Source organism: Rattus rattus, chromosome 2 (genome assembly GCF_011064425.1).
Source record: "Rattus rattus isolate New Zealand chromosome 2, Rrattus_CSIRO_v1, whole genome shotgun sequence".
NCBI classification, from domain to species: domain Eukaryota; kingdom Metazoa; phylum Chordata; class Mammalia; order Rodentia; family Muridae; genus Rattus; species Rattus rattus.
The window spans coordinates 119104629-119126017 of NC_046155.1; the positions used below are offsets into that span (position 1 = coordinate 119104629).

Here is a 21389-nt window from a genome sequence, read left to right on the forward strand (position 1 = left end):
AGAAGCCAGGGAGGAGAAGAAAGCAGGATCTCCTAATGAGCCCAGGGGGTATCACCAAGACACCTAATCAAGCCTAATCAAGGGAAAAACGAAGAAAGAAACGAAAGAAAGAAAGAAAGAAACAAACAAACGAAAGAAAGAAAGAGAGAAAGAAAGAAAGGCAGAGAGAGAGAGAGAAAGAAAGAAGGAAAGAAAGAAAGAAAGAAAGAAAGAAAGAAGGAAAGAAAGGAAGGAAGGAAGGAAGAAAGACAACCTACTAAATGTGCCTTTACTTAATCTCTGCAGGACCTTGGCAAACCATCACAGCTCCCTAGCCTCAGTTTCCCACTTAGCCTGTAAGCGTTTAAGCCTCGTTGGAAGCGATGGAGGTGCCAGAGAGACCACATCTGGGTTTGGGTGACAGAGGCAAGACAGGAAGCACCCCTGGGCAGTAGCTTTCCTTCTGTGAGCCTGGGGACAGGTTAAATGGCTTCTCTCTTGAATGAAATCGGACCCCTGCCTGCTTCCAGTCTTTTGGGTGGCTGCAGTACCTACCTGGCTCACAAAGATGTTTCCCGCCACACTCAGTGTCTCGGTGGCTGAGGTGCCCATGGTGACCTGCATCAACCAGGCAATCTGGAAAAAACCAGAGTACTCATGAGTGGACATTAGCAAGAGTCAGAAAGAGCTGGGGGTGAAGGTACCTCAGAAGTCTTCCAGCCCCAGGACTCTGCAGTGGGTTGAATGGCTTCTTCAAAACTCATGTGAAATGTAATTACCATTGGAGCAGTACTGAGGTGATCAGGGGGGCTGGGGGGGTGGCTCAGCATTGAGGTTTGGTCTGTTGCTACGTATTGCTAAATTCCGCAAGAGAATTCTTACCTTTAAAAGCTTTTATTGTGCCAACCTTGTTCCTTGATTTAAAACTATTGGTTAAATAAAATCGCTACAGCCAATTACTGGAGGAATTAGAGGTAGGTAGGTTTGAGTTACCTGGTTGGGGGTGGAGGAGAACTGAGGAGGAGAAGGAGGAAGAATTCGAGGAGAGAAGAAAGCCTCCATGAGGGGAGATGGACCAAGAGAACAGCAAGTATCTGGGGTACACTGGTAGGGTGGTAGCCAGGCCAGCAGTTAGAAGAGTAAATTAGGGGGTAACCCCCGTGATCGTCAAAGCCAAATAAAAGAACCATAGTCAGAGTCTCGTTTATTTGTAAGCTAGTCAGGGATAAGTGTAAATTGGTTGTACTATAGCTCAGCCACTCAGGTAGAGTCCCAGGACCCATGTTAAAGCATCCACATGTAATCCCAGAGCTGGGGAGGTAGAGACAGGAAGGCTCCCTGGGGCTTGCTAGCTAGCCAACCTACCCGAACCAGTGAGCTCCAGGTTCAGAGAGAGAGCCTATCTCAGAACATGAGGTGGAGGGTCAGCAAACTAGGTAGGACATTTGTTGCCAAGCCTGATGACTTAGTTTGATCCCCAGGACCCACACAGTGGGAAGAGAACTGACTCCTGCAAGCTGTCCTCTGACTACTACACAGTCTGTGGCATGCGTGCATATATGCATAATCGTATGGAATTGTTTGTTTTATATGTATGTGTGTGCAGGAGCCTGGGCCTTAGAGAAAAAGGGAACAGATCCCCTGGAGCTGGAGTTTCAGGGAGTTACAAGCTGCTGAGGTGAATAATGGGAACCCAACTAGGTCTTCTGCAAGGGTGGGACATATTCTTAACTGCTGCTGAGTCAACAACAACAACCCTGTTAGCTGGGCACAGTGGCACACATTTTTAATTCCAGCATTCAGGAGGCAAAAGCAAGCAGAGTCTGTGAGTTCAAAGTCAGCCTGGTCTACATAGTGAGTTCCAGGACAACCAGGACTACAAAATAAGACCTTGTCTCCAAAAAAGAAAAAGAAAAAAAAAAAAAAGTCATTCACCATAATGCAGCCTACAGAATGGGGAAAGATCTTAACCAACCCTATTTCAGACAGAGGACTGGTATCTAAAATATATAAGAACTCAAGAAACTAGACACCGACAAACAAATAACCCACCTTAAAACGAGGCCCAGTGCTAGAGAATTCTCAACATAGGCATCTCTAATGGCTGAGAGGCACTTAATGAAATGTTCAACATCCTTAGCTATCAGGGAAGTGCAAATTAAAGCGACTCTGAGATTCTACCTTACACCTCGCAGAATGGCTACCAGGGGGTTGGAAGAGAGAAGGGAGCTTGATGGGGGCATCTCTGGGACGAGCCAGAGACCTGGTAGGAGGGGGAGGTCCTGGGAGTCTATGGGGGTGACGCCAGCTGAGACTCCTAGCTGCTGGAGATAGAGAGGCTGATGTGGCCACCTCCTGTAACTAGGTAGGACATCCAGTGGAGAGGGGGACATCAATCCACCCACAAAACCTTCAACCCAAAATTTGTCCTCCTACTAGATGATGTGCAGGGACAAAGATGGAGCAGAAACTGAGGGAATGGCCAACCAATGACTGCCCCAACTCGAGACCCATCCCATGGGAGAGAACCAACCCCTGTTATGCTTGCAGACAAGAGTTTGCACAACTATCTTCTGAGAGGCTTCATCTGGCAACTGATGGAAGCAGATGCAGACACTCACAGCCAATTATTAGGCAGAGCTCAGGGAGTCTTGTGGAAGAGTGGGGGATTGGATTGAGGGAGCCAGAGAGGCCAAGAATACCACAAGACCTACAGAGTCAGTAACCTGGGCTCATGGGGGATCACAGAGAGTGAACGACCAATCAAAGAGCATGCAGGGGCTGGATCTGGGCTCCTACACATTTGTAGCAGATGTGCAGCTGGGTCCTCATGTGGGTGCCCTAACAATTGGAACAGGGGCTGTTTCTGACTCTGTTGCCCACCATTGGATCCCTTTCCCCTAAGTGTACTGTCTGTTTGGGCCTCAGTGGGAGAGGATGTGCCTAGTCCTGTTGGGACTGGATATCTCAGGGTGGAGTGGTACCCAAGAGGGACTTCTCCTCCTCTGAGGTGAAAGGTAGAGTATAGTTGGGGGAGGGACTTGGAAGGGTGGGTCTTGGAGGAGAGGAGGGAGGGGGGCTTTGATAAAATGAATAAATATGTAAATTAATGAAAAAATTAATTCACCATAATGTCTAGCCTAGTTTTCCTCAGTTACTTAACTAGAGACTTCTTTTCCAAGTAACATTTGGTAGCACGCCAGGGTCTAGAGTTCAGTGGAAAAGGCTTTGGGACATACTGTACTAGAGAGTTCTTCTCTGGAATGTTTCTGTGCTGCTGCCTCCTCTCAGCCTTCCTCGGCTAGCCTTCCTTCACAAGCATTGGGAATTGGCCTTCCCTCCTACCTTCCTCTGGTCCATCCTTCTCTATCCTCCAGCCTGGCTGTGGAGGATGCATATTCATTCCTTCCTGCTTATAGCACCATTTATCCAAGCCCGTGGTTGAACACATGCTCCAAATCCACGGGCAGTCACCTCCTTTGGATTCTGCAAGTTAACATAACTGAAGGTCACTTTTTATTCTTGCTGCTGTCCAAAGGTGCTGACTTACTCTGAGCGCTGTTGGCTAAAACCTCAGAATCTTTTGCCAGGTCTGATGCTTTCAAATGCTGTCCGATGCCAACTCCTACATCCTAGTCAGATGCAGATTTTATAAGCCTAAGCACTGTTGGGCTGACAGATGACTCAGCAGTAAAGGTGTTCAGTGCCAAGCCTGACAACCTGAGTTTAGTCCCCAGGTCATGCATGGCAGAAGAAGGAAACCAGCTCCTGCAAGATATCTTCTAACCTCCACATGTGCATCCTGGCATACATGCATGCACACACGTGCATGTGCACACACAATAAACAAACCAACAAGTGAACAAACAAACAAAAGAACCAATTGACTAGTCCTTTTAAAGTGAGCATATTTATACCAGCTAAGTCTGGCCTATCTGGTCTGGTTTATAATCTCTCTGGATCATTTTTGTATAATTTTCCCCCTAAATCTTGTGTTCCTCCCATAGAAGGAACCCCCAACTCTCCCTCCCATAGAAGCAGCATTAGATTTTATGCCTTTTTCCCATAGTGTTAGGACAAGAGAACTTCTGAAGGGATGTTTGATTAGCAATAGATTTGGAGAGAATGTTAAGTGTGGGAAGAGAGCATTCTGGGAAGGCGTGGACTTCAGGAGCAAAAGACTCTAGGAGGGTATGCGCCCTGGGAGCAGAGGATTCTGGGAAGGCAAGGATCCAGAAAGCAAGAAATTCTAGGGTAGGGAGGTAGACCTTGAGTCATGGGACTCTGGGAGAGCATGGACACTGGAAAGCTGTACCTGGGAGCTGGTGACTCGAAGGAAGCACACCCAGGCCTGAGAACTCACCTTCAGGATCACCCACTGCATGAGGCCCAGATAGTACAGAACTGACATGACGCAGCTGAAGAAGATGATAATGGGCAAAACCTGCCGGGAAACAGGGTTTTGGGTTAGAGGTGCGGCAGGGCCAGGAGACAGCCCACTCCTCCAAAGCCTTCTCTCGGAGGTCGGCCTGGTGCAGGGAGAAGCTCTGAGGTCTGTGTAAGAATCCCAGGTGATCCCCAACACAAGTCCGTGCTGGGCTGTGAGAGGGCCTGCCTTTCACCTCCATCACGAGGAGAAATCCTTAGGTTTTCATGAAGGCTAAAGGAGCCGGCTCAGGTCCAGCACACTCCCGGACTCTCCTACTTCCACATAACCTCAGTTCTGATCTATGACTCTGGCCTGGTTGGGCTCCATGGGCCCGAATGAGGGGATCTTCCTTCATGTGGCTTTCTGCTTCTGTTCAGGGCCCTCAGGCTTGGAGCAGACATATCCTGGCCCTGCAATTAGCAGCTTATCTTTTTTTTTTTTTTTTTTTTTTTTTTTTTTTTTTCCGGAGCTGGGGACCAACCAGGGCCTTGCGCTTCCTAGGCAAGCGCCTACCACTGAGCTAAATCCCCAGCCCCTTAGCAGCTTATCTTATCACCCCGTTTCCTTTTCAATCATGCTAGGACCTTCATATCAATTTCTTCTCTTCCACATCCACAGCCCGCCCCAGGGCTTTCTTGTTTTAATTCTATGTATATGGAGGGAGGGTCATGGTGCGAGTGTACGAGTACAGGTGCTGGCAGAAGCCTAAAGAGGGCATCGCATGCTCTGGAGCTGGAATTACTGGTGGTCGAGATGAACCACCTGACACAGGTCCTGGGAACCAAACTGGGGTCCTCTGCAAGCACAGTGTCTGCTCTTCGATGCTGAGCCATCTCTCCCGCCCCAACTGCAGCTCATTTGTGGTAGCAGAACTTTTATGTCTTTTGACAGAGGGCTGGTTGAGTAGCCCACGGCATGGCCACCCATGGTGAGCTAAATGTCAGGAAAGGAGAACAAGAAAGCTCTTGGAGTCTCTTGAGAAGCTTGCACCCACATCTTGAGTGTATGGTGCTTTCCTGAGCCCTTCTCGCTCCTCCCTGCTCATGCTGAAAATAAAAATAGGAAATAGAAAAGGAGGAAGGTGCTCCCTGTGGGGACATGAGAAACAGGCTGTCAGGTGAGAAGGGAGAGCCTGGTCAAGGGCATGGTCTGTGTTATTATGTGAGGGAAAGGCGGGAAGTTTGTGTGGACATCATTCGAAGGGCTTTCGAGTGACCAGTGACAGCAGGCATCTGAAGTGAGTGACTGAGGGCCAGCGCTTGGGGGATTCGTGCCTCTTAGGTTCTTCTTCCCATTGGAGTGTTTGTCCTGCCTGTGTAGTTCTTTTGGAATAGTTCAAAAGTCTGGAAGGATTGCTAAGACTATGGGAATTCTCTTTCATTAAAAAGTGGGAAGGATGGGCTGGAAGGATGGCTCAGTGGCTAAGAGCACCAACTGCTCTTCCAGAGGTCCTGAGTTCAGCTCCCAGCAACCACATGGTGGCTCACAACCATCTGTAATGGGATCCGATGCCCTCTTCTGGTGTGTCTGAAGACAGCTACAGTGGACTCACGTTAAACAAAAATAAATTAAATAAATAAATAAAATCTTTTTTTTTTTTAAGTGTGAAAGTTGGGCCAGGTGGTGGTGGTGCACACCTTTAATCCTAGCACTCAGGAGGCAGAGGTAGGCAGATCTCTGTGAGTTTGAGGCCAGTCTGGTCTGAATATTGAGTTCCAGGTCAGAGAAACCCTGTCTGGAAAAACAAAACCAACCAACCAACCAACCAAACAATCAAACCAAAAATCCTGGAAAGATGGGATATTAAAACACCAGGAAAGGGAGCTAGCTTGATGGCTCGGCCAATAGGAGTGCTTGCCACCAACCCGGCCACCTGAGTTTCAGCCCTGGGACCCACAAGGTAGAAGAGGGAATGAACTCGTTGTTTTCTGACTTTAACACTGGTGCTATCATGTTGTGCCTGCACTCTCACACTTTCACAAGCACACAGACACTGAATTCATCTTTGTAAAACGGAACAGAAGGCATTACTCCCAAACACTTATACCCTGTGTGTCAGAGCTGTGGGGAATCTGGTTTTCTTTCTCTCTTCCTTCCTTCCTTCGTTTTCTTAATTTCCGACTTTCCCATCAGTTCCTCTATTTTTTCTTCCTTTTTGTGTGTGCTGAGGATCCACCCCAGGTCTTTATGCATGCTCTGCACACACCCACCACACACTCAGTTGGTGTCCCCTGTTCCCGTAACATTTCTCAAGGAGGGAGCAAAGCAGGGGCGAGCCTCGGAATCATGTATTTAGTTTTGAACTTGGTGGATATGGGAGGCCCACGGAATCTCCAAGTGGAATGCCCCACTGGATAAGAGGGTCCAGGGCTCAGAGGGAACTCTGGATGGTCACTGGATTTGGAACTTGGTCCGTAAGAAATGCAGTTGAGGCCTTTGAGATAGCTCAGCAGGTAAAGGCTTGCTACCAAGCCTGATGACCCGAGATCGACCCTTGAGAGACCCACAGAGTAGGACAGAAGCAGCTCTCACAAGTTGTCCTCTTACTTCGACATATACACTGTGTGACACACATCGTACCCCCCAACACATACCCAGTAAATAAACTAATTAAAAGAAAAAAAAAAGATGATGAGGTCCAGCTGAAGCAATGGAGCAAACACTACTCAGAGAGACAGGAGAATAAAGTCTAGGAGACTCAGCTCACCAGTCAGAACGGCCAAAAGGAGAGGGACAGAGACCTGTCAAGCACAGCAGGTCATCTATCCATGAGGGAGCCTAAGCATTTTGGCAAGACAAGTCTTGAGACAGACTATGGCCCTCAGAAAGAAGCCTAGCTAGATAAGATCAGTGTCAGAGGAGGGACGTGGCTGCCGACCAGAAGCCAAGTAACATTGAGAGGGAGCAAGAGACCCAGAGATGGCACAGAGAGGCAGCACTTCCGGGAGGCCAAGCGGCACTTCCGGGAGGCCGAGCTGGCAGAGAGAGCCAAAGAGCAGGAGCTGGTTATTTGTGTTTTGAAAAGGGAGTCTCGCACAATCTCTCAGAACAAAATCTGCTCCCATGGCCCACCTGCGGGGATCAGAAAGAGAAGGGTGTGGCTGGGTTCCCCTTCCCAACCAACACACAGGCCTTCTCTAGACTTGTTCCACCTCACACCTTTTGCTGTGGCTTGCCTGCTGCTGGGGACATTCATGACGGGAAACACAGGTACCGGATCCAGAAACTCCATTCCTGCCTTATAACTCCTTGCTAATGTTTGTAGCTGGAACTACTCCCAGCCACAGGTGGTGACATCATTCTGCTCTCCCAGAGGCCAGATGTGAGTCCCGTCAGCTGGTGCGGTTGACTATATGAGGGACTCCGGGGCACGGACTGGCTACCGCCCCAGGCTGAGGCTAGGAGGACATGTCCAGGATGCCAGAGTGGGCATCAGAAGACTGTTCTAACTATAGGCGGAGGCTGTTGGTGAGAGGGAAGCTGCATTTGGTGTGAGGTAGTGAGTGGTGACAGGGGAAGGGGAAACAGAAGAGAAGGGAGGGGGTCTCTTGATGGCTCAGTGGTAAAGCATTTGCCTAGCACGTGGGGCCCAGAGTCACAGCACCCTACAGAAGAGAAGAAAAGCACAAAGGAAAATAAGAAAAAGAGAGAGGACGGGGTGGGGGGGTGGGGGGGTGGGGGGGGAGGCAGGCAGGCTCCAGTTTTCTAAGGTAGGGTGAGTAATAACGTCCCTGTCTGATCTCGCAGCCCAGGAACTACCTTAGGACCTCCAGTGCCTTGGATGGTGGACAAGCAGCATGTGGAACTCAGGGCCATGCTACTGAGGAAGGACTGTAACTCCTATTAGGTGCCTGGAAGGAAGTCCTACTGTGTGCCAGATACTCATTGATATGTGGTGGCTCATTGATCCTCAAGGCAACTGAGGTGGCTGTAACTATCTCCCCTTAACTAATGGGTACACTGAGGCTCTGAGGTGTGGGCCACCCAGCCGAAGCCACATAGCTGAGAATGAGCAGAGGCTCTTCAGATGCCAGGAGGGTTGCCAACGTTCTGTATGGCTGAGGCGTGTGCCCTGGAGAAAGCTTGAGTCTCTGCATTCAGGGCAGCACGTGGGTGTCCCTGCTATGGGCTGGATCTTCCAGATTCTCACGCTAAAACCAAAGCCCGATGGCAGACTAAGGAGGTGAAGCTCTCATGAATGGGGTCAGTTCCCCTTATACAAGAGGCCCGGAGAGCTCCCTCTGTCCTCAAGCAGGTGATGATGGGAGAGGGGTCAGTTGTGACCAGGAAGCGGGATTCCTCATCAGAACATGACCCTGGGGCACTCTAGTTTCCCTCCCAGCTTCTAGAACATTAAGGAGTGGGTTCCTGATGTATGTGAGCCAGCATGCCTATAGTTTTTAATCATAGCATCCCAGACTCTGAGGGCCATGGCCCCAGAGTCTTCACTGCACCACACCCTTGGAACAACTTCATCCTGCCTGGAAGTCAAACCTATCCAAACTGGCTCTCTCTCCTCAGCCACCCCAGTCCTTCCTTCCGGCCTTCCCTCTCAGTCTCTGCTCTTTCTCACCCCACCTCTGAAAAGAGAACTGTTTACCTGAGGGGATTAAGGTCTGCCTGAGGCAGGTATCCCCAAACTCTCTGGAGATAAAAGGTTTTTTTTTTTTTCACCTTTGGGGCTCCTCATGGGGAGCAGTTGAGCACTGCTTAGCCGAGTAGGTGGGGCCTGTGCCAGAGGCTGGAGTCATTCGCTGTGAGAGGCGGAGGGAGTGTGATCTAGGGTCAGCCAGCCCCAGCAAGAAAGCAGGAGCTAGGGGTATGAGGATGGGGGTACAGGGGGGTCGGGTGGAAAGTTACTAGAAGTGAGATGGAGCCAAAGCAGGGGTGGGGATGGGTGGGAGAGTGACTAAGCAACCAGTTACAGCCAGGAGGAGGCGGACACCACATGGACTGTGCAGAGCTCTGGGCCAAGGAGAAGCAGAGGACTAAAAACGTCCCAGGGTGATTCTACTTCCTGGAGAAAAGATCATTTGGACTGGGTCCCAGCAGGAGACAGCCTAGGTTCTAAAAATCTGCAGGAGCTCAGGGAAAACTTCCTAGCATGGACACTGGCCAGAGACTAGTGCTAGAGTCTGAGAGGCACCGGAAGAGCCTTGAGTTCAACTCAGTACCCAACGGAGCCACCCTACTTTGAGGGCAAGTCTCAGTATTGAAAGAGAGGCGTGTGTGTGTGTGTGTGTGTGTGTGTGTGTGTGTGTGTGTGTGTAGTGTGTAGTGTGTGTAGTGTGTATATGCAGTGTGTGTATGTGGTGTGTGTGTACTGTGTGAGTGTGTGTGTATGTGATATGTGTGTGTGTGTATATATATGGTGTGTGTATAGTGTGCATATGCAATGTGTATGTGGTGTGTGTGTAATGTGTGGTGTGTGTGAGTGTGTGTGTGTATATGTGGTGTGTGTGTGTGAGTGTGTGTAAATGTGGTGTGTGCGGTATGTGTATATGTAGTGTGTATGTAGTGTGTGGTGTGTGTGTGGTGTGTGCAGTGTGTGATGTATATGATGTGTGTGTGTGTGAGTGTATGTATGAGTGTGTGAGTGTGTGTGTGTGGTGTGTGCAGTGCATGTGTATGTAGTGTGTGTGCAGTGTGTGATGTGTATGGTATGTGTGTGTGTGTGTATGTGTGTGTGAGTATGTGTATATGTGCCTTGCTAAGGCTGCCATTGGCTTACACTCTGAGATCTTCCTGCTTCTGCTTCCCTATCGATCTCTGGGATCAGAGATTTGCATCACCACCGCTGTCCAGCTAATGGATATATTTCTAAGGGTTGCTTCCATTCAATCAATAATTCATCCCTATGGCCCCAACTTTCACATCAGACAAGAACTCGGTTGCTCCCGTTGCTGGATGCAGGGTGACTGGCTCAAGCATGGTCATATTATCTAATGCAGCCCAATCAGAACTCTGCCAGGACTTGTCTGACTACAAAAGAGAGTTGTCCCATGCTAGCCGACACTGTAAGCATGAACATCTGGTGTTGATGGGGTAAACATGGTGTGAGGGAGAAAGCTGACCCTGAAGGCTAAGCAAGGGGATATGAGGCTGCAGCTGGTCTGGGGCCTGGTTCTGGCCTTTGCGGGCTCCACCTGACCTCTAGTGTGTGAGCCAAGAAGTCCCCTCCTCCCTGGAGCTAGGTGCAAGTGGGTTTCTGCCATTCTCAACTGTCCCAAAGAATATAACCTCTTATAAGCCAGAAGGAAAACAAATGATCTGAGACCCAGAGCCTCTTGCTGCCTAAGAAAAGGGCTCTAATGTAGGGGCACAGAAACTAAAAACAAAAACTCTTTGGACAGGCCAGATCTTCAAGGGGTCGCTGCCACAATTGGCACTGAGCTCTAAGAAAAACTGGTAAGAGGTCAGAGTTCATGCCAGAAGCATGGGCTGGACTTCACTTGACTCTACGGGAGCCCAGAAGTCTATGGCAGAAGCTGGAAGCCCCCTGGGTCCATTATCCCCAGCTGAGTTGAAAGGCTCTGGGGACAGTGACCAGAGTAAGAATTAAAGAAACTCAGGGTTGGGGATTTAGCTCAGTGGTAGGGCGCTTGCCTAGCAAGCGCAAGGCCCTGGGTTCAGTCCTCAGCTCCAAAAAAAAAAAAAAAAAAAAAGAATTAAAGAAACTCCAGAACCTACCAACATCGCCTGTGCAGCACCCCCAGGCTTTAGTGGTCTAGACCGGCAACCATGATTCATCTCCTTGTTACTTTGGCACCAGAGGCAAAACAATGAAGTCAGGCTGCCACTCTCTCTGCCTAGCTTTCAGAAATGCAGTTAGGTCTGGAGTGCGCTTCCAGGTCTCTAAACAGGCCACAAAGCTGGCTATACTAAAGGGGGAACTAAAGGACTAAAGTCCTTACCTACCACGGTATTTCAGAGGCTTGACCAGGTTACTGGAGGGAGAAGAAAAATAATCATAGCTCCATCCAGAACAGCCAAAGAGGCAGGGGGCGGTGGGACACATCAGCAGCGTCTCCAGACAAACGGCTCTGTTTTAAACTCTGGCTGGGCTCTACGGAGTCTTTCAAACAGAAGGGTGGCTTTACCCTTAATGTCTCCTATAATATTTACATGACTGTTGATGTAGTGTTGAGCAAGCAGAGGGAGAGAGGGAGAAGAAAGAGAAGAGAGGAAAGAGGAAAGATGCACCAGAGTTAGAGTCTGTGGAGGTTGACTGTGTAAAGAGGGAGCTTGATAGGAAATGGTATTTATGGATCCAGTGTCTCTGCCGCAGTTAGGAGCTAAGGCCTCCTCAGGGGCTGTCTCTCAGCACCCCTTACTCCCATCACTTCTTGCTCTCAGTCTTCTAGCAGCTGTGTCACATGGTGACTCGTGCATAAGAAAAATAATTCAGAAACAGCGAATTTCCCCACGTTTTACCAAACACCATCCAACAGGCTGCTGGGTCTTTCCTGGCCCCAAGCTGTGACTTCATTAGCATCCTAGGGAGGAGTCAGTGCCCACAGGCGCCCTCACACCTGAGCTCACCTCCTCCCCGCTCAGCCGGCTCCCACAGCTGGGACCTGAGCAGCAAGTGCCAAGCCTTGCTGGAGCAACTGACCTGAAAGGCAAAGACATCCTTCACCAGAGCCTCTCCGAAGACGAAGCTGGAGCCGGCCTCGGTGTAACTCAGGAAGACCTGGAGGGAACACAGATACAGGGGCTAGGGAAGAGGATGGGAGCCATGGCCAGAAACCCAGGCTGGGGTGAGTAAGAGCTTCAGCCCAGCACCGGCAGGAGAAGGATGCCAAGGCTGCAGGTCTTCCTGTCTCAAGAGGTACCTCAGAAACATGGTCCCTGTGTGCACCCTCCAACCTGTGTGCATGAAGTTAACGAGACAAAAAGTCAAAATGGTATCTTTATCATAGTGAGTTTGGGCTAACCTGAACTACACCAGATACTATCAAAAAACAAAAAAATAAAACAACAACAACAACAACAAAACAAGCAAACAAAAACCAGATGTATAACTTAAAGAGCTAGGAGTAGCAGCTCATGCCTGTAATCTCAGTTGGGAGACTGAGGCAGGGGGATTGCCAGGTGTTCAAGGCAAAATCTATAGCTTTTAAAAAAAAAAAAAGCCTGGTGTGGTGGCAGGTGCTTATAACCCCAGTGCTGGGGAGGTGACACAGGTGGATCCCCCAGGATCTCTGGTCAGCCATCCAACTCGGCAAGCTCCAGGCCAGTGAGAGACACTGCCTCAAAAGAAAGTGGACGATGCCTGATGAAGAATGCCTAAGATTGTCTTCTGACCTTTATGTACATGTATACGTGAGATACATACACGCCATGAAAACATATATGCACATGTGCACCCAATCTAAGCCAGGCCAACTCCCAGAATTTTTGAGTGGAATGACTCAGAATGATAAAAACAAGATGATGTAAACCAGGCATGACAGCACGTGCTTTTAATCCCAGCGCTTGGAAGGCAGAGGCAGGCAGATCTTTGTGAATTTGAGGCCAACCTGGTCTACATAATGAGATCCAGACCAGCAATGGCTACATAATGAGAGCCTTGGGACCGTGAAAGGCAGCCTGGTTCCTGTTTGAGCTAAGACTAGACAGCCCGGTGACCCTGAAGGGACAGTAGGTGTTCCGCATGACTCTCGGGGAACCAGGCCTGTCACTAACTGCAGCCCTCCATAGATTTGTGGTCATCAGTCACATAAGGGCAATGCCCTAGGCCCCTCCACAGGTTAGAGGAAGTGACCACAGGCTCAAGACAGATCTCCATTATAATAAAGTGCCTAAAGGCCTGGAGGCTTAGCCAATGAACATTCCTTCCCAGACACTCCTCCCTACAAAAGGTATTTAATCTCAGGCCCACCCTGAGAAGTGGAGTATGGTTTTACACATCCACTTTCTGCCATGAAAATAAATGCCTTAAAACCATGGACTGCCTCTTTTCATCAGGATCTGCCATGGGGAGCCATGAAGAAGGCCTTTGCCTAGAGAGCCGCCCTAATCTCCTGTAGAAGGCCTCCCTGAGCTCCCAGCCACAGCAGCCAAGCCAAACCAAGGTCAGCCTGCCACGGTCAAGCCAAGGACTATCCCCGCAGGACCAGCTGGAGCCCCACTCTTTTCCCCTTTGGGCTAGATCCAGCCCAAGGGGCCCCACTCCATTCTCAGCCCTTCCGTGGTTCCCAGTGGTACCTGGATGCCTCCTTGCAGGCCCTGGGCACCCTGGAGCCAGTTCCAGCTGTGTCCTCAGGACCTCAGACTGCACTTCCCCATCCCTGGAGCCATATCCCGTGACTTCCCTACAGCTCAACACCTTTGCAGAGTAAGCATGGTCAAATTTCCCTGGTCCTGGCTCCCCAAGGGGCCGAGCCCTGTGGCGGAGTGGACAGGGGACCTCACAACCCCACAAAGAGCCTGTCTGAAAAATAAGCAGCTGAAAAACAGAAGGAAGAAAAAGACTCAAGTATGACTTCAATAAACGTTTCTAAATTCACATGCCAAGTGGATAATTTTTGGAGGTTTCTGTTGTTAGCAATTTAAACTCATTTACATCCCAAGCCACTGGAAAGCACAGCAGGTCACATGACCTGGCATCTGCATACCTAAGAACCTCACCATCTAGGAACCCACTCCATCACCAGACCCAGCCTCTGAAAGGACAAGAGTGACGGGGTGGGGGTGTTCCATGGGCTTGTGGCCCCAGCAAGCCTCTGTCCAGGCCCCTATTCTCACCCCAGATATGGGGCCCTAGTCTCTCTGGCCCCAAACCATCTCTGTGACCTCCACGTCTACCTTCCCTGAATCAAGTGGCCTCTCCCCAACTCCCCAGAAGCAGGGCCCAACATACACACCTGGATCTGATCCCCTAGCCACTGGAATGCAATGAACCCTGGTTCTGTTCTGATGACGAAGAGCCCAAGCACAAACTGCAGCCCAAGGCCCCAGGACACAGCTCGCCATGACACCTGCCAGCCAACAGAAAGGTCCTAGTGAGTTCAGCAGCTTTGGGGGATCCACAGGTCCACTGCAAGGTATGGAATGGGGGAGTGGGGCGCAGGAAGGACACAATGAGCTTTGTCCTGCCTGTAGCAGTCTCGGTCTAGCCTAGCACTAGGCCTGTTGCCGACAGTTACATGGAATTCAGACTAGGCCAGGCTCTTGGCAGGTGAAGCAGTGAACAGTACAGTATTCTGCGGGCTGGCGTGCAGCCTGCCTGGTCTCCAGCATGACATGGCATTTGGTTCTCAGACCATGGCCTTAGGATATAAGCAGAGGTTGCCCAGTCCAGCTCCTCTCTAGCTCAGTATACAATATCTCTCTGTCTGGACCCTTACTGTCTGTCTGTCTTCTCTGAGTCTCAGCAACCCAGATCTCAGGTTTCTTGATGACCGGTGTGACAGAGAAGAGCCCAGGCCCTAAGGCTGCATTTCTCAAGCAGCACAGAATGAATCCTTGACCTCCTCTCCCTCACAGGACAGCATCTCAAGTGTGTACGCATGCAACCATGCTCAGAAGCACACCAGGGTCCTGATCCTGGGGCATGGTTGCTCTATGGTTGTCATGGAGACAATGAGATGAGCCCATCCATCCAATACAGCAAAGCCTTCCCTTGTGGGCAGGACATTGTATATATCAGTTACCTGGAAGCTTGCTGGGCCAGCCTCGGTCCAGAATTTCTAACTCCATATGTGAGGAGTCACGCCCAAGAGTTAGTGTTTCTAGTATGTTCCAAGGAGATATTGTGAGCCCTGGTTAGAGAAGCTGACCTTAAGAACCACTATTTTAAGCTAATGATTTCAGGATACCCTTGGCTCCCCTAATGGAACCAGAATCTCCGGTTCTCTGTTTTCTGGGGTAAGGTGGTTCCTGAGCCCAGGGACCTAAGGAACATATCACCAAGGACATAAATAACCCCAGCAGCCTGTGAGTTTGGAGAGATATCAGCCGTCCTCCCGAGAAAGCCCCCTGTCCTCTGGAGAATTCAAAGGCTTCTTCTTAGACAGATAACTTCCCACCTAGGTCTCCAGTCTTGAAATGTCCCTCAACAGCTGCACAGGGAACTCAGCCCAGTGCGTGTTGCTCTTCTCCAGCTGAACATACATCTCCCAGCAGGAGCGTACATCTTACTCCCGCCCTAGCCCACAGGGAGCATCCACGGCTTCCAGCCCGGGTAGCCAGCTGAACACTCACCGCACGGTGATGCTTTGAGCCAGCAAAGAGAAGGACAAGGAACACACAGATCCCTGCAAAGGACACCAGCTGTTCAGGCCGCTGGGCGGTGTCCAGAGATAGCCACAAGATCAGGCCCACACCAGCAGCCAGGGCTAGACCTCTACAGGAGAGAAAGAAGAGAGATGCAAAGTCATAAACCTTAGCATCTCTGTCTCTGTCTCTGTCTGTCTGTCTCTCACACACACACACACACACACATATACACATGCACATAGACACACACATGCATACAGACACACACACATGCATACACACACACACACACACACACACACACACACACACACACACACACACACACACTTAGTAGTCCAGGGATTCTACCCAATGCCCTGTGGGTTATAGGTTCTTTACTCTGAGTGTTGGATGCACCAAGCCCAATTCCCTCCCATCCTTTTGGGTGGTTCTTTGGTATAGTTTTCTCAGAAGTATTTACCCAACCAGAGCTCAGCTGTGTGTGCCAGAGAAACCCTTAGCTCTCTGGAATTTCTCTCTTAGCCTCATTTCTAGTTCAATATGCCACCGCTGTAGAAGGCACAGGTAATAACCCTGGGCTGAATCCCTGCTATCTCCCTGGGGCTGCTTCTGCAGAGACACAGGATGCAAGAACTGTGGGGCTGGCTTCCTCCAAGAGACTGCAAAGGATGTTGGGAACAGCCTTGGGAATGTGGGCGTAGACGTATATAGCAGAACTAAGACTACCCTGGAGACCCCATAACGGTAGATCTATGGGGATCGGCCAACATTGGCCTAGGAAAGCCACAGGCATCAGTGTACAATTCCAACCCATGGGAACATGTCTGTAGACTGAGCCCAGCAAAGCCACAAGGCTGAGTTGTCTAGGGTGCCCAAGACATAGCACCTGGAGTGGAAAATGATTCTGGAGTCTGAAGATTCAGGGTCTTGAGCTGGCAAGATGGCTCAGCAGGTAACTGACGATCTGAATTCAACCCCCTATGGTGAAAAGACAGAACAGACTCCCCAAAGTCGTCTTCTGACATTCACACCCACTCCAGATACCATATACACGCGCACACACACACACACACACACACACACACACACAAATAAAAAAAAAATAATAATAATAACAATAGTATTTTTTTTTAAATTAATAGTCTTGTGTTCTTGAACTTGGCACCTGCTTGGGTCCATCTTCTTATCTCTCTCACCCTTTTGGACTGTGTCCTACCCATCTGCTTTGTTTTAGAAGTGAGCACTTGTTTTCGTGTATAGACTCATGGCTAAGAGGAGTTTGCCCTGGCCATCAGGTGAGACTTTGGACTCTGAACTCTCCTGTTGATGTCTGGCCAGGTAGAGACTCTGAACAATTCGTATGGGAAGCCATGTTGTGTATGTGAGAATCAGGGAGTTGGGTCAAGGGTGGTGTGCTATGGCTTAGGTGTGGTTTTTTTTCCCACGTTGTTGTTTTGAGACAGAGTTTCATGTTGCCCGAGCTGGCTTCAAACTCCTGTTTCTATCTCCAAAGCACTGGGACTATAGGTGCTCACCACCATGTCAGGTTTTTCATGGTGAAATTTAACTGTCACTTTAAGAGGACTTTAAGGAGAGGCCTTTAAGAGATAATTAGATCCTCCCTTGAAGAAACAGGTTAATCATAGGGGACCCGAGGGAATGGAATGCTCGCTCCACGCGAGTCTGGATTAGTTACTGTGGATAGCAGGCGGGTAGTATAAATCAAGTGGCCTCTTCTATTTTATTCCTTCCACGGGTCCTTGCTTGCCCTTCTGCTACCATGAGCTGAAGCGTAAGGCCAAACAGATGCCAACCAGAGCTCTTGGACTTCTCTGACTCCAGAACCACAGGCCAAAGTAAACCTCTGTTCTTTATAAGTTGTTCTGTCTGCAGTGCTCAGTTATAGCAACAGAAAAGAGTGGCAGGGGTCTGACACTCTAGCCTTCCTTTCCTCTCTATGGTATCTCTGTGGTTTATGGCTTCCAGAGCCATTTTTTTTTAAGATTTATTATATTTTTAGTTATGTATGTATGTGGGAGAGTGGGTATGTAAGTGCAGGTGCCCACTGAGGCCTGAGAATTTTCTGCAATTATAGGCAGCTGTAACCCGTCCATTGTGGGAGCTTGTGGGAGCTTGGAACTAAACAAGAGTCCTCTGCAAGAGTGGTAGTTTTGTTAACCACCAAGCCATTTCTTATACTCTAGGACTATTAAAAGAATGGTTTACTAAAAAATTTTTTATTACTGGTTGTGGTATGTGTGTGTGTGTGTGTGTACACATGTGTGTGGAGGTCAAAGAAAAACTTCTGGGAGTCTGTTCTCGCCTTCCACCATGGCCTCTAGGGATCAAACACAAAACTATTTTTCAGAACCATCAGAACCATGGCTAATTACATCAGAATGCCCTGGGGGCTGATTTAAAGTGTTGGCACTTGGCCCAACCTAGCCTGTTGAACTGGGCTCCAGGGGTGTCCCTAGGTATCCGTGGTCTCTGTAGCTGGGATTTAAGCTGGCCCCAGGGGGTCTGCCTAATAAGACATCTAGGAAAGGCCTGTGTGCTTGGTGGCCAGACTCTCTGAATATAGGAAACTCTCACAAGTCTGGCTTTAGCCCTCAGTTACCCATTGCAACAATCAAAACAAAGAAACTAACAAAACAAACAAACAGACAAAAAAACTGATGAAACAGAGCTGGCCAGTGCTTTTGAAGCCACCCAGCACCTCTGCCCTGGGCCCCAGAGGACAAGCAGGGCAGAGCCCATTCTGAGGCTGAGGGTGTACTCACCTTTTCAGCCAGAGGGTCAGGCGAGAATGGCCTTGAAACTTCACACACCTCCTCAGCTTGGACCCCAGAAGCCTCTTTAGCAGATCATAGGCCAGAAAGACGAGAACCACACAGGTGATGATCAACAGTGCTAGGGCCCTCTGGAGGTCCAGGAGGCAGGCGACCATCAAGAAGCCAAGACATGCTGCAGGAGGAGTGGTCAGTAGGTTCGGCAGGAGAACACATTGCTCTTGAACCCTGCAGCCCAGTCCCCTGGCTCCACCTCGTCCACCCAGAGTGTTAAGGGCAGGAAACTCAGTTCCTCGCAGCCTCGCTTTCCTAATTTCCTAACCTAGAAGTGTGCACCTGTCCCTACTGGGTCAGAAGGGTATAAGGGGGCTGAGGATGCCGCTCAGTGCTTGAGGCTTGCCCAGCCCGCCTGAGTTCCTGACAAAGGGGTAAAAAAGACCTCTGCACATTATAAAGCGGTGGCAGAGACTGAGAGACGAAATAATGTAACAGCATTCACTGAGCACCTGGCAGAGCCATGCTGAATCTACAGAGGACCGGGCTGGGTAAGTCAGTGACTCTGTATGACTCCAGGTTGTACCTCCATCCTATCTGTCAGTCAATGATGCCCCAGTGTGTGTGTGTGTGTGTGTGTGTGTGTGTGTGTGTGTGTGTGTGTGTGTATGTGTGTGTGTGGGTGTGAGTGTGTTTGTGTGAGTGTGTTGTTGTATGTTTATGTATCTGTGGGCACATGCGTGTGCACAGCATTACTAGGTTTGGGTCAGGCCACACTACGACAGCCTCTTTCTCCCTCTACCCTCACTGCTGCTATAAAAGAGATGGCAGGCGCCCTACTATGTCTGTGGGTCTGTAATCCTCACCTCTAGGAGTTCAGCAAGCTCAGGTTACTGGACTCAGGGAACTTGATAAGACCCACTGCTGTGACCCCACAGTCACTGAGGAGGACTGCTGCCCAGGCAACCTGACTACAAGCACATGCTGTGAACTACTCATTAACTATATGGCACATGACTGTCCTCCTCTGTCTCTGAAACATCTAAGGAGGGGAACTTGACTCTCTCTCCTGGATGGGAACTCATACAGTCCCTACCATGCTGCCTGCCCATGGAGTTGAGAACTCTACTGCAACTGGGCTCCAGACCTGAGCAGGCCCCTAGGCTTTAACCTGACTCCATGATGGAAGCACCATCCAGGCTGTAAACTCCACGCAGACAGCACCGCTTGCCAAAATGAAAACAGGCCTAACCCATCAAAGTCTGCAGTTCTGGGGAAGCCTCTAAGTGGACTAGCCTTGCCTTTTAGCTTCTGTAGCTCTGCTGTTGGCTAACTGTTCTTGTTAACTGAAGTATGTCAGTTCAGGACATAATTTTTGTGCTGAACCACTCACCCCGAGAAAAGCCCAGGGCTATACTGGGATCCCGAAACGCTCGGCGTAGTCCCCAGCTAGCTAGCAAAAACTTTTGTATTGGCTTGAACCCGGGTCGGAGTAGTCTTCTCTGATGGATACCTCACAACACTGTTAATACAGCCCTACCCAAAATGACAATCAGACTCATGACGGAGTTCTTACATGGGTATTGGAGACCTGTGCTTGTGTGTTAAGCCCTTCACTGATGGAGCCATCTCCCAGCCTCAACAATGACAGTTTTTCTTCCTAGTGTTCCCTGAGCCAGTATGAGCTTTTGCCTCACAAAAGGAGCATGGCGGCAGTGAAGGAAGATGCTTCTCCCTGGCTTTTGAGTTTCAGAATCCAGGGCCTTGGAGAGTGGAAAGGGCTTAGCCAACCAAAGGAACAATGGGGAAGCATCTTCAGCCTCTGTCACACTGTGACCCCTAGGAGTCCCTTCTTGTTCTCATAAAAAAACAAATGAATAAAAATCTCTCAGCAGGGATTGGCAGCTCATGCCTAAATCTCGGCACTTAGGAGGCTAAGGCAGGAGAACTGCCATGAGTTTGAGGCTAACCTGTGCTACACAGTGAACTTTAGGCCAGCCTAAGCTACAAAGTAAGACTCTCTTAAAAACAAACAACCATTCTTTCTCTTCCTCCTTCTTCTCCTCTCCCACCCCCTTCCTCTTCTTCGGGATTTTGGTTTTTTGAGACAGGGTTTCTCTATGTAGGACTGGCTGTCCATTCCTTTTCCTTTTCTTTTTCTTTTTAAAGTTCAGGGCCTCACTAAGTAGCTCTGGCTGGCTTAGAACTCAGAGATCAGCCTGTCTCTGCTTTCTGAGCATTAGATAAGGGACATTCCTGCCCCTAAATCAGTGGACACTGCTCAGTCCTTATCTCTTCCCTTCCCTTCCCTTCCCTTCCTTCCTTCCCTTCCCTTCCCTTCCCTTCCCCCTTCCCTTCCTTCCCTTCCCTTCCCTTCCTTTACTCCCTTCCTTCCTTCCCTTCCTTCCCTTCCCTTCCCTTCCCTTCCCTTCCTTCCCTTCCTTCCCTTCCCTTCCCTTCCTTCCCTTCCTTCCTTTCCTTCCTGAAGTCATTGGCCTTGCAAGTTCTTTACATGTAGCTGGTCCAAGACTTTCTGTCCCTGACTCATTTCTCAATTCATTCTGCAGATATCCTTTGGAAACAACTTCATCTGCTCATGGCTTAGAAGTTCTACCCCTAGCAAATGGTTCCCATCTCTCCCTCCCGGTGGAGACCATCTCCTTCGTCTGTGCTCTGTAGAAAGCACCATTGTTTCTCCATCATCCAAGCAGGAATCTGGACCAGCCTTAACCTAAGACTTCCTCCACCCTGTGCACGCGGTCACTTCCCAGGGTCAGCAAGCACTGATCTTCTCTGTCTCTCCTGCAGCCATGTTTGATCTCGCAGTGTGATGCCAATCTAGACGCTTCTCCGTTTAAATCCTTCCATGCATATCTCTGGACTTCTGAGTCAAATCCAAGTTCCTGAATTTATCAACTGCCTCCCTCACTCCTGATTACCAGGCCTTTCAGAGTCCTCCAGACTCAGGA

General features: G+C 49.6%; 1 protein-coding gene across 1 annotated transcript in view; it reads right to left on the reverse strand.

Moving 5' to 3' along the window:
* Slc28a1 (solute carrier family 28 member 1) overlaps nucleotides 1-21389 on the reverse strand; it is a 37612-nt gene that overhangs the window by 13669 nt on the left and 2554 nt on the right. Inside the window, exons 4-9 of the mRNA XM_032895978.1 lie at nucleotides 18418-18601; nucleotides 15617-15758; nucleotides 14278-14391; nucleotides 12024-12101; nucleotides 4343-4423; nucleotides 535-615 (exon numbers count right to left, since the gene is read on the reverse strand). Of these exons, the coding sequence (XP_032751869.1) occupies nucleotides 535-615; nucleotides 4343-4423; nucleotides 12024-12101; nucleotides 14278-14391; nucleotides 15617-15758; nucleotides 18418-18601 (680 nt within the window). The remainder of the gene's footprint in view (nucleotides 1-534; nucleotides 616-4342; nucleotides 4424-12023; nucleotides 12102-14277; nucleotides 14392-15616; nucleotides 15759-18417; nucleotides 18602-21389) is intronic.